The 13,789-nt window shown below is 38.4% G+C and overlaps 1 protein-coding gene across 1 annotated transcript in view; it reads left to right on the top strand.

Annotated features, from left to right (window-relative positions):
* LOC128645411 (bile salt export pump) overlaps positions 1 to 13,789 on the top strand; it is a 124,103-nt gene that overhangs the window by 68,383 nt on the left and 41,931 nt on the right. Inside the window, exons 19-22 of the mRNA XM_053698400.1 lie at positions 238 to 370; positions 11,187 to 11,351; positions 12,480 to 12,584; positions 12,674 to 12,835. Coding sequence (XP_053554375.1) covers positions 238 to 370; positions 11,187 to 11,351; positions 12,480 to 12,584; positions 12,674 to 12,835 — 565 coding nt within the window. The remainder of the gene's footprint in view (positions 1 to 237; positions 371 to 11,186; positions 11,352 to 12,479; positions 12,585 to 12,673; positions 12,836 to 13,789) is intronic.

Raw genomic sequence — 13,789 nt, 5'->3', positions numbered from 1 at the left:
CCAAAGGCACAATGCATGTTCCTCCCTGCAAACCCTGCAGCATGTGAAACTCATAACTATCCAGGAAAAAAGGTGGCTACCCTAGTAAATGTTCCTGATGTACTGTTCAATTCTAAGTTTTATGTAATCAACTACTAAGTGGAGTGATAAAACTGATTAGTAACAGTAAGTCCATTCATAAGACAATCTATCTAATATTTCTAAATGCAAACAATGTTTATTTTTTTATTCTTGCAGTGCTTCTATTCGTATGCGATCAAAATCTCAGCTGTCTAATATTGTACCAGACAGTAGCTTGTTAATAGTGGGGGATACCTCAGATGCCTATCATCACAGCTCAGAGTATGAGGAGACAAAAAAAAGACCAAAGGTGAGAGAAACACATACATACACAAAAACAAAGTTCTGTGGAGAAGATATTTGTCTATAAAGAGAAATAAAGGACAGTAATCTGTGTATTGGTTATATATTCCTTTACACAGATAGAGTTATTAGTTAGGGTTAGAGCATATTCAAGTCTTGATTCTCCTAAGCCTTTTAGCCTGGAGAAAAAAATGTTATCAAAAAGACACAGGTGTATTCTTGTGAAGGTGTGTATGGAAAAGGTTGTGTCTATACAGATACAGTATATAATGTTTGAGTTGGAGGGGAATCATTATCACTGTGTTTATAGCAATGCCCTTGAATATAGTGTATTTGTTTATCTTTTGGCATATTACATTATTTCTACAGCTTACTTACGGCTAGATTACGAGTTTTGCGTTATGAGGGGTGCGTTGCTAACTTGCACTTTATTGTCACCAATCACTTTCCTACAGCCCCGGTATTACAGGTTTTCAGAAACCTGGCGTTAAAAGGCAAGAAGTGAACGTAGAGCAAAATTGTGCTCCATACCTCACTCCAATACCAGCGCTGCTTAAGTCAGCGGCGAGCTGGTTGTACATGCTCGTGCACGATTTCCCCATAGCCATCAATGGGGAGAGCCAGCTGAAAAAAAGCCTCACACCTGCAATAAAGCAGCGTAAAGCTCAGTAACGCAGCCCCATTGATTCCTATAGGGAAACTAAATTTATGTTTACACCTAACACCCTAACATGAACCCCGAGTCTAAACACCCCTAATCTTACACTTATTAACCCCTAATCTGCCTCCCCCGACATTGCCGACACCTGCATTATATTTATTAACCCCTAATCTCCCGCCCCCAATGTCGCCCCAATCTACCTACACTTATTAACCCCTAATCTGCCGCTCCAGACATCGCCGCCACTATAATAAACACATTAACCCCTAAACCGCCGCACTCCTGCCTCGCAAACACTAGTTAAATATTATTAACCCCTAATCTGCCGCCCCTAACATCGCCGCCACCTACCTACATTTATTAACCCCTAATCTGCCGCCCCCAATGTCGCCGCAACTATACTAAATTAATTAACACCTAAATCTAAGTCTAACCCTAACCCTAACCCCCCCTAACTTAAATATAATTAAAATAAATCTAAATAAAACTTACTATTAATAACTAAATAATTCCTATTTAAAACTAAATACTTACCTGTAAAAAAAACCTAAGATAGCTACAATATAACTAATAGTTACATTGTAGCTAGCTTAGGGTTTATTTTTATTTTCCAGACAAGTTTGTATTTATTTTAACTAGGTAGAATAGTTACTAAATAGTTATTAACTATTTACTAACTACCTAGCTAAAATAAATACAAATGTACCTGTAAAATAAAACCTAACCTAAGTTACACTAACACCAAACACTACACTACAATTAAATAAATTACCTAAATTAAATACAATTACATAAATTAAATACAATTAGCTAAATTACAAAAAAAAACACTAAATAACAGAAAATAAAAAACAAATTACAAGATATTTAAACTAATTACACCTAATCTAATAGCCCTATCAAAATTAAAAAAGCCCCCCAAAATAACCCCCCCTAGCCTAAACAAAACTACCAGTAGCCCTTAAAAAGGCCTTTTGTGGGGCATTGCCCCAAAGAAATCAGCTCTTTTACCTGAAAAAAATACAAACAACCCCCCCAACAGTAAAAGCCACCACCCACGCAACCAACTCCCCAAATAAAACCCCTACTAAAAACACCTAATCTCCCCATTGCCCTGAAAAGGGCATTTGGATGGGCATTGCCCTTCAAAGGGCATTTAGCTCTATTGCGGCCCAAAGTCCTAACCTAAAAATAAAACCCACCCAATAAACCCTTAAAAAACCTAACACTAACCCCTGAAGATCCACTTACAGTTTTGAAGAGTCGACATCATCCTCAACGAAGTGGCAAGAAGTCCTCAACGAAGCCAGGAGAAGTCTTCATCCAAGCCGGGAGAAGTGGTTCTCCAGACGGGCAGAAGTCTTCATCCAGACAGCATCTTCTATCTTCGTCCATCCGGCGTGGAGCGGTGTCCATCTTCAAGACATCCAACTTGGAGCATCCTCTTCTTCCGACGGCTCTTCTGGAATGAAGGTTCCTTTAAGTGACGTCATCCAAGATGGCGTCCCTTAGATTCCGATTGACTGATAGAATTCTATCAGCCAATCGGAATTAAGGTTGAAAAATCCTATTGGCTGATGCAATCAGGCAAAAGGATTGAACTTCAATCCTATTGGCTAATGCAATCAGCCAATAGGATTGAGCTTGCATTCTATTGGCTGATTGGAACAGCCAATAGAATGCGAGCTCAATCCTATTGGCTGATTGGATTTTTCAACCTTAATTCCGATTGGCTGATAGAATTCTATCAGCCAATCAGAATCTAAGGGACGCCATCTTGGATGATGTCACTTAAAGGAACCTTCATTCGTTGGGTAGTCATCGGAAGAAGAGGATGCTCTGCGTCGAATGTCTTGAAGATGGACCTGCTCCACGCCGGATGGATGAAGATAGAAGATGCCGTCTGGATGAAGACTTCTGCCCTTCTGGAGGACCACTTCTCCCGGCTTGGATGAAGACTTCTCCCAGCTTCGTTGAGGACTTCTCCCGGCTTCGTTGAGGATGGATGTCGGATCTTCAAAACTGTAAGTGGATCTTCAGGGGTTAGTGTTAGGTTTTTTTAAGGGTTTATTGGGTGGGTTTTTATTTTTAGGTTAGGGCTTTGGGCCGCAATAGAGCCAAATGCCCTTTTAAGGGCAATGCCCATCCAAATGCCCTTTTCAGGGCAATGGGGAGCTTAGGTTTTTTTAGTTAGGGTTTTATTTGGGGGGCTGGTTGTGTGGATGGTGGGTTTTACTGTTGGGGGGGTTGTTTGTATTTTTTTTCAGGTAAAAGAGCTGATTTCTTTGGGGCAATGCCCCGCAAAAGCCCCTTTTAAGGGCTATTAGTAGTTTAGTTTAGGCTAGGTTTTTTTTTTATTTTGGGGGGCTTTTTTTATTTTGATAGAGCTATTAGATTAGGTGTAATTAGTTTAAATCTCTTGTAATTTGTTTTTTATTTTCTGTAATTTAGTGGGGGGGTTTTAATTTAGCTAATTGTATTTAATTTATTTAATTGTATTTAATTTAGGTAATTTATTTAATTGTAGTGTAGTTTTAGGTGTTAGTGTAACTCAGGTTAGGTTTTATTTTACAGGTAAATTTGTGTTTATTTTAGCTAGGTAGTTAGTAAAGCTAGGTAGTTAGTAAATAGTTAATAACTATTTAGTAACTATTCTACCTAGTTAAAATAAATACAAACTTGCCTGTAAAATAAAAATAAACCCTAAGCTAGATACAATGTAACTATAAGTTAAAATGTAGCTAGCTTAGGGTTTATTTTACGGTGCTCTGACAAAATGCAGAAGGACATTTGGCAGAAGGACATTTGGCAGACGGACATTTGGCCGACAGACATTTGGCTGACAGACAGCTAAAGAATGTTCCGATTTCGGCCGAGGGCAGATACGTTCCAGAGTTCTCTGTTCTAATCACAGCCTCGGGCGCCGCAACTGCCTCTGGGAACCTTACCATGGGTCCTAGGCCGCACGTTTTGTAATTCTCTGTCTGGGAAACTATCTATCTATCAAATCTATCTATTTATCTATCAAATCTATCTATCTATCGTATCTATCAAATGTATCTATTGCATCTATTGATCTATCTATCTAATCTATGTATCTATCTATCTATCTATCAAATCTATCTATCTCGTGGCCGGACTGTTATGTGACAGCCACTTGTGTTTCAGCCAAATGTCCGTCGGCCCAATGTCCGTCGGCCAAGTGTCCGTCGGCCAAAAGTCCGGCCACGTTATTTTACAGGCAAGTATTTAGTTTTAAATAGGAATTATTTAGTTATTAATAGTAAGTTTTATTTAGATTTATTTTAATTATATTTAAGTTAGGGGGTGTTAGGGTTAGGTTTAGATTTAGGTGTTAATAAATGTAGTATAGTGGCGGCAACGTTGGGGGCGGCAGATTAGGGGTTAATAAATGTAGGTTAGTGGCGGCGATGTTAGGGGACAGCAGATTAGGGGTTAATAATATTTAACTAATGTTTGCGAGGTGGGAGTACGGCGGTTAGGGGTTAATATGTTTATTATAGTGGTGGCGATGTCCGGAGTGACAGATTAGGGGTTAATCTTTTTTTTTTAGTGTTTGCGATGCAGGAGGGCCTCGGTTTAGGGGTTAATATGTAGTTTATGGGTGTTAGTGTACTTTGTAAAACTTTAGTTATGAGTTTTATGCTACAGCTTTGTAGTGTAAAACTCATAACTACTAACTTTAAAATGCGGTACAAATCTTGATGGGATAGGCTGTACCGCTCACTTTTTGGCCTCCCAGGACAAGCGCATAATACCGGTGCTATGGAAGTCCCATAGAAAAAAGACTATATGCAATTTGCGTAAGTTGATTTGCGGTAAGGCCAAAAAAGTGTGCGGTGCCCCTAAATCTGCAAGACTCATAATACCAGCGGTAGTAAAAAAGCAGCGTTATGAGGCTTAACGCTGCTTTTTTACTATAACGCAAAACTCGTAATCTAGCCGTTAATTAATTAAGCATTTGTGAGTAAAGGACACATTCTGATACAAGCACTGATTCATCTTTTTCATTTGTTACCTGGTGTGTTTAATCCATCCCCCCCCCTCCCCAGTCTCTGCTCAGAATCTTCTGTTTCCCTAATTCACCCATCTCTAACAATAATTATAAGAATGATAATAACAGTAATGCTCCCTAAATACATTTTTGTTCAGGGAAGCCTATCACCCAACTCAGTAACAAATGAATAGCACTTTCCTAATAATAGCCCTTGTCTAACTCTGTATTAACATCACTCTCACCCTTGCAGTCCTCACCTCCTGTTTCTCCCCCTTCTACCCGTCTAGATCCCACAGAAACAGGGCCCTCAATTCCTCTTATATTTATTTGTCAAATTCTATATTGTCTCTTACAAGAATTCTATCCTTTTGTTACTTATATTTATTGTACCCACAGACAACACTGCAGAATAAATTGGCGCTTTATAAATAAAGTATAATAATAATAATGTAAACAATGTTTGAGCTTTTGGCCTGTGAATTAATATCTTTGGTATGATTCCACTGGATCAACATTACAGATGTACACATAGCTCTACTCAGCTTTTACTACAAGCACAACAATTCATTTACTAAAGAAAAGGAACACAGTAGCAATAAATATGAATTAACGTACAAATATATAATTATTATTATGTATAGGATACTTTCAGACATAAAATATTCTTTTAAAATACTTGAGGTTTGTTCCTCAAATATTAAAGGGACATTAAACCCAATTTTTTTCTTTCATGATTAAGAAAGAGCATGCAATTTTAAACAACTTTCTAATTTACTTCTATTATCTAATTTGCTTCATTCTCTTGATATCCTTTGCTGAAAAGCATATCTAGATAGGCTCATAAGCTGCTGATTGGTGTATGAACATATATGCCTTGTGTGATTGGCTCACCCATGTGCATTGCTATTTTTAAACAAAGGATATCTTAAGAATGAAGCAAATTAGATAATAAAAGTAAATTGGAATGTTGTTTAAAATTGTATTCTCTACCTGAATCATGAAAGAAAAAAATTGGGTTTAATGTCCCTTTAAAAACAAATATTTAATTGTACGATGGGAGCCAAAGTGAGCAAATAAATTATATAACTAATTATACATAGGCTTTATTTAGCCTCAGAGAGAATTCAGTTTTACTCAACGACTATATGCATTTTTGTACATATCTAAAACATTAAAGAGATTAAATTCATTGCTAACATTTGTGAAAATACTGTGCCTCCTTAAGGGATATAAACCCCAAATGTTTCTTTTGTGATTCAGACAGAACATACCATTTAAAAAAAAGTTTACAATATTTTCTCCAACATTGGTGTGTCCGGTCCACGGCGTCATCCTTACTTGTGGGAATATCTCTTCCCCAACAGGAAATGGCAAAGAGTCCCAGCAAAGCTGGCCATATAGTCCCTCCTAGGCTCCGCCCACCCCAGTCATTCTCTTTGCCGTTGCACAGGCAACATCTCCACGGAGATGGTTAAGAGTATGTGGTGCTTAGTTGCAGTTTTTTTATTCTACTATCAAGAGTTTGTTATTTTAAAATAGTGCTGGTATGTACTATTTACTCTGAACAGAAAAAGATGAAGAGTTCTGTTTAAGAGGAAGATGATTTTAGCAGACAGTAACTAAAATCGTTTGCTGTTTCCACATAGGACTGTTGAGATGAAGTAACTTCAGTTGGGGGAAACAGTTAGCAGACTTTTCTGCTTAAGGTATGACTTGCCATTTTTCTAACAAGACTGTGTAATGCTGGAAGGCTGTCATTTCCCCTCATGGGGACCGGTAAGCCATTTTCTTAGTCTCAAACAGAATAAAGGGCTTAATATGGGCTATAAAACTGGTAGACACTTTTATGGGCAAAATCGATTGCTTTATTTGGGCATTTTATTCATGTTTATGCTTGTTATTCACACTTATAAACTTGGGGAACGTTTTTTAACGTCAGGCACTGTGTTAGACACCTTTTCAGTCAGGAAGGACCTTCCCAGTTGTAGGCTGAGCCTCATTTTCGCGCCATTACTGCGCAGTTACTTTTGAGAGCAAGACATGCAGATGCATGTGTGAGGATCTGAAAGTAGTTGGAAAAGTTCCTAGAAGGCTTCTTTTGGTATCGCAGCAAAGACTGTAGCTGGGACTGTAGAGGGGTTAAAACTGTTATTTTAAGGGTTAAAGCTCTGAAAGTTGGTGTGCAATACTTTGAATGCTTTAAGACACTGTGGTGAAATTTTGGTAAATTTTGAACAATTCCTTCATACTTTTTCACATATTCAGTAATAAAGTGTGCTCTGTTTAAAATTTAAAGAGACAGTAACGGTTTTGTTTTAAAACGGTTTTTGTGCTTTATTGACAAGTTTAAGCCTGTTTAACATGTCTGTACCTTCAGATAAGCTATGTTCTATATGTATGAAAGTCAATGTGTCTCCCCCTTCAAAATTATGTGATAATTGTGCCATAGCGTCCAAACAAAGTAAGGACAGCACTGCCACAGATAGTAAAATTGCCCAAGATGTTTCATCAGATGAAGGGAGTAGACATAGTTCTACATCATCTCCTTCTGTGTCTACGCCAGTTTTGCCCACGCAGGAGGCCCCTAGTACTTCTAGCGCGCCAATGCTTATTACTATGCAGCAATTGACGGCAGTAATGGATAACTCCATAGCAAATATTTTATCCAAAATGCCTGCATATCAGAGAAAGCGCGATTGCTCTGTTTTAAACACTGAAGAGCAGGAGGGCGCTGATGATAATTGCTCTGTCATACCCTCACACCAATCTGAAGGGGCCATGAGGGAGGTTTCGTCAGATGGGGAAATTTCAGACTCAGGAAAAATTTCTCAACAGGCTGAACCTGATGTTGTGACATTTAAATTTAAATTAGAGCATCTCCGCGCACTGCTTAAGGAGGTGTTATCTACTCTGGATGATTGTGACAACCTGGTCATTCCAGAAAAATTATGCAAGTTCCTAGAGGTTCCGGTGCACCCCGACGCTTTTCCTATACCCAAGCGGGTGGCGGATATAGTGAATAAGGAGTGGGAGAAGCCCGGCATACCTTTTGTCCCCCCTCCTATATTTAAGAAATTATTTCCTATGGTCGACCCCAGAAAGGACTTATGGCAGACAGTCCCTAAGGTCGAGGGGGCAGTTTCTACTCTAAACAAGCGCACTACTATTCCTATCGAGGATAATTGTGCTTTCAAAGATCCTATGGATAAAAAATTGGAGGGTTTGCTTAAAAAGATTTTTGTACAGCAAGGTTACCTCCTGCAACCCATTTCGTGCATTGTTCCTGTCACTACAGCAGCGTGGTTCTGGTTCGAGGAACTAGAAAAGTCGCTCAATAGAGAGACTCCATATGAGGAAGTTATGGACAGAGTTCACGCACTTAAGTTGGCTAATTCTTTTATTTTAGATGCCGCTTTGCAATTAGCTAGATTAGCGGCGAAAAATTCAGGGTTTGCAATTGTGGCGCGCAGAGCGCTTTGGCTAAAGTCTTGGTCAGCGGATGTATCATCCAAGACAAAATTGCTTAATATTCCCTTCAAGGGTAAAACTCTCTTTGGGCCAGAATTGAAAGAGATTATCTCAGACATCACTGGGGGAAAGGGCCACGCCCTCCCACAAGATAGGCCCTTCAAAGCCAAGAATAAGTCTAATTTTCATTCCTTTCGTAACTTCAGGAACGGACCGGCCTCTAATTCTGCATCCTCTAAGCAAGAGGGTAATGCTTCACAAACCAAACCAGCCTGGAAACCGATGCAAGGCTGGAACAAGGGTAAGCAGGCCAAGAAGCCTGCTGCTGCTAACAAAACAGCATGAAGGAGTAGCCCCCGATCCGGGACCGGATCTAGTAGGGGGCAGACTCTCTCTCTTTGCTCAGGCTTGGGCAAGAGATGTTCAGGATCCCTGGACACTAGAAATAGTTTCTCAGGGTTATCTTCTGGAATTCAAGGAACTACCCCCAAGGGGAAGGTTCCACATGTCTCACTTATCCTCAAACCAAATAAAGAGACGGGCATTCTTACATTGTGTAGAAGACCTGTTAAAAATGGGAGTGATACACCCAGTTCCATCGGCGGAACAAGGAATGGGATTTTACTCAAATCTGTTTGTAGTTCCCAAGAAAGAGGGAACTTTCAAACCAATTCTGGATTTAAAGATCCTAAACAAATTTCTCAGAGTACCATCGTTCAAAATGGAAACCATTCGAACGATTCTACCTACAATCCAGGAAGGTCAATTTATGACTACCGTGGATCTAAAGGATGCGTATCTTCATATTCCTATCCACAAAGAACATCATCAGTTCCTAAGGTTCGCCTTTCTGGACAAACATTACCAGTTTGTGGCTCTCCCATTCGGGTTAGCCACTGCTCCAAGGATTTTCACAAAGGTACTCGGGTCCCTTCTTGCGGTTCTGAGACCAAGGGGCATTGTAGTAGTACCGTACTTGGACGACATTCTAATACAAGCGTCGTCTCTTTCAAAGGCAAAGGCTCACACAGACATCGTTCTGTCCTTTCTCAGATCTCACGGATGGAAGGTGAACATAGAAATAAGTTCCCTGTCTCCGTCGACAAGAGTTCCCTTCTTGGGAACAATAATAGATTCCTTAGAAATGAGGATTTTCCTGACAGAAGTCAGAAAGTCAAAACTTCTAAACGCTTGTCAAGTTCTTCATTCTATTCCTCGTCCTTCCGTAGCTCAGTGCATGGAAGTAGTAGGGTTGATGGTTGCAGCAATGGACATAGTTCCTTTTGCGTGAATTCATCTAAGACCATTACAACTGTGCATGCTGAAACAGTGGAATGGGGACTATACAGAAAGCTCAGGGACTTTGTAGTCCGTGCTCTAAAATTCTATTTAGAAGCTACAAAAGAGTTCAGACAAACATCTTCTCTGTTTGTCGTCTATTCTGGTAAGAGGAGAGGTCAAAAAGCGACTTCTACCTCTCTTTCCTTTTGGCTTAAAAGCATCATCCGATTGGCTTACGAGACTGCCGGACGGCAGCCTCCTGAAAGAATCACAGCTCACTCTACTAGGGCTGTGGCTTCCACATGGGCCTTCAAGAACGAGGCTTCTGTTGATCAGATATGTAAGGCAGCGACTTGGTCTTCACTGCACACTTTTGCCAAATTTTACAAATTTGATACTTTTGCTTCTTCGGAGGCTATTTTTGGGAGAAAGGTTTTGCAAGCCGTGGTGCCTTCTGTTTAGGTAACCTGATTTGCTCTCTCCCTTCATCCGTGTCCTAAAGCTTTGGTATTGGTTCCCACAAGTAAGGATGACGCCGTGGACCGGACACACCAATGTTGGAGAAAACAGAATTTATGCTTACCTGATAAATTACTTTCTCCAACGGTGTGTCCGGTCCACGGCCCGCCCTGGTTTTTTAATCAGGTTTGATGAATTATTTTCTCTAACTACAGTCACCACGGCACCCTATGGTTTCTCCTATTTTTTCCTCCTGTCCGTTGGTTGAATGGCTGGGGTGGGCGGAGCCTAGGAGGGACTATATGGCCAGCTTTGCTGGGACTCTTTGCCATTTCCTGTTGGGGAAGAGATATTCCCACAAGTAAGGATGACGCCGTGGACCGGACACACCGTTGGAGAAAGTAATTTATCAGGTAAGCATAAATTCTGTTTTTTGTTATCAAATTTGCTTCATTCCCGTGATATTCTGTGTTGAAGCGATACCTAGGTACGCATCTGGAGCACTGCATGGTAGTAAATAGTGCTGGCCTCTTGTGCTCTTGAAAATGGATAACATTCTTGCAAAACTGCTCCAGAAATGGGCCATCTCTTAAGCATGCATCCTTGCTTTTCAAAAAATACCAAGAAAACAAAGACAAATTGATAATTAATGTAAATTAGAAAGTTGTTTAAAGCTGCATGCTCTATCTACATCATGAAATTAACAATTTGTGTTTCATATCCCTTTAATCTCTCGTGAAATGTTTTATATATTACTTATTCTGTTATATATACACCACTCTATTTAGATGTTCAGTTCTGTTTTATTCTTTGTTACAAAGAGAATCACATTAGATAGTGACATCCTGTAATGTAATGTGCTCATATTTAATACATACAAAAATAATTATATCTTTCATTTGCAAAAAATGTAGTGTATTTTTTTTTTTCTTTTAGGAAGCTTTGGATGATGATGATGACCACGTAGAGCCAGCTCCAGTAGCCAGAATATTAAAATACAATGCTCCAGAATGGCCTTATATGTTATTTGGTTCAATTGGTGCAGCAGTGAACGGTGCTGTAAATCCCCTCTATGCCCTGCTGTTTAGTCAGATTCTTGGGGTAAGAACACGTATATATATTTTTTTTAAATAGTTACCATTATGTTTTAAAGAGACAGTTTAATCAGGATTTCTTTATGACTGTTAAACATTCATTTTATTTATTGATTCCTATATTTTGTTTGTAATTTTTCATTTCAAGGCATATTACCATTAGAGACATATGAATACTTTAGCCATAGGTGTGATTAGGAAGTAAATACACAGTGTATTCTGGCGTCTTTTAATGTACAGAAGTCATTTAGTAAATTATGCATTATTGTTTTATAGCAACAGGTAATTTATAGTAGGTTGCTAAGTAATTCACAGTAAATGTTGGTACATATAAAATTCCCATTTAAAACATACATAATACCATGAAAACATTATTAATTTTCCCTATAGAAAATTTAATAGCGTCGAAGGGAATTAGTATTGAAATGCAATATTCAGATTTTAGGATCAAATACTTGAATATTACATTTAATATTCATATGTTAAAAAGAGAGATGACATAAAAATTAACCTTGCATAGTTCCGAGAGAGTGTACAATTTATAAAAAAATCCAGCTTACTATTATTATTTAATTTGCCATTTTCTCCTGGTAGCCTTTGTTGAAACATATTTTTTTTCCTTGATAGCATATTGAGATAGGCTAAGGACCATGCAATATATGGCAAAAGTGTCAATAAAAAGTAACCTCAATATGCTATGATAGAACAGAGCTAAGTTTTAATAATGAATACCTAAAAAACTGAACCATCTGTCTGAATAATGAAAATGTAATTTTGATTTTGTTGTTCCTTTAACATTCAGTATTCAGTTGCTAGTGTGTGTGTAATAAAAGCATTAAAACATATAAACGCCCCTCAATATTAATTAATCATACTTACAGTCTGTATAATGTCTCTATTAGTGCAGTAACAACTTAACCTCCTTACATGATTTATCTTCTTACATCTTACCATACTGGAAAAATTATTTGAGCTCAAGTAGGGCCAATTTATTGGAATGAAAACACTGCAGTTCTCAGTACAAATAGATACAGGATTTGTTTTAATAAGGTGACAAGACTCTAAAGTGATCTCTATAACAGATCTAAACATTAAAAAGCAGAGTTGGTGATGAGCAGTTATTTTATACTTCCAGACATTCTCGCTGCCAAATGAGGAAGAGCAACGGGCGCAGATTGATGGAATCTGTGTGCTTTTTGTGCTTATTGGTGCTGTATCATTTTTAACACAGTTTTTGCAGGTAAATAAATAAATATATAACTTTGTATTTTAAATGGATAATATTTTGGTTTCTATTTTTTCCTGATATCTTGTTTTATCTTTCCTCAGGGTTATACTTTTGCAAAGTCTGGTGAACTGCTTACACGACGGCTCCGTAAGATTGGCTTCCATGCTATGCTGGGTCAGGAGGTTGGATGGTTTGATGACCCCAAGAATAGCCCTGGAGCACTGACCACAAGGCTTGCAACAGATGCATCACAAGTTCAAGGGGTAAGAGTGGCAGTCATAGACTACTTAGTTTCAATGCATTTGCTAGAAATGGGCAATTTTGCAATTCTTATATTTAAATTTTAGAACAAATGTTCAGCCAGATATTTGTCCGTTCTGTATCTAACAATCAAATGTTACATTTTAACTTTTAGATATTATATTTGAATATTGATTCCAATAGATTTACATTACATTCTTTTTAAATTAGACTTGGAAATTTGCTTCTCTGAATATTCATTGCCTGTGCTCTCCGATATTTTAAAACAAAACAAATATTAAATATTGGTTAAACATTTACATTTGTTTTCTTTAAACCTTTAGGGTGCTGGAGAGCTGCACTCCCTGCTCCTCTTTTTCAGAGAGCACCGGATGCGCTATTAGGAGGCTTTTTGTGGCGGCTTCCAGGGCCTGCACTTAAAGGGACACTAAACCCCACATTTTTCTTTCATGATTTGGGTAGAGAATACAATTTTAAACAACATCCCAATTTACTTCTATTATCTAATTTGCTTCATTATTTAGATATCCTTTGTTGAAGAAATATCAATGCACATGGGTGAGCCAATCACACAAAGCATCTATGTTCAGCCACCAATCAGCAGCTTCTGAGCCTATCTAGATATGCTTTTCAGCAAAGGATATCAAAAGAATGAAGCAAATGAGATAATAGACTTAAATTAGAAAGTTGTTTAAAATTGTACGCTCTTTCTAAATCATCAAAGAAAAAAATTGGGTTTCATGTTCCTTTAAGGACCTTCTCCTTTAGATCAGGCCCTGGGAATACCGCACCGCACTAATAGGAGCATTGTGAAGAGGGAGAGTGGGGGGTAGTGTGGCTCTCTAACGCACTGAAGTTAAGTATATTAACCATTTAAAGGAAACAAATGAATACTGACACATTTCACCAGTATTTATTCATTTTCTTTAAATTTTGAGGTTCATTCATTTGGATTT

This window comes from Bombina bombina, chromosome 1 (genome assembly GCF_027579735.1).
Source record: "Bombina bombina isolate aBomBom1 chromosome 1, aBomBom1.pri, whole genome shotgun sequence".
NCBI lineage: Eukaryota > Metazoa > Chordata > Amphibia > Anura > Bombinatoridae > Bombina > Bombina bombina.
The sequence above is the reverse complement of the archived record's forward strand: the minus strand, read 5'-3'. Positions and strand labels throughout refer to the sequence as shown.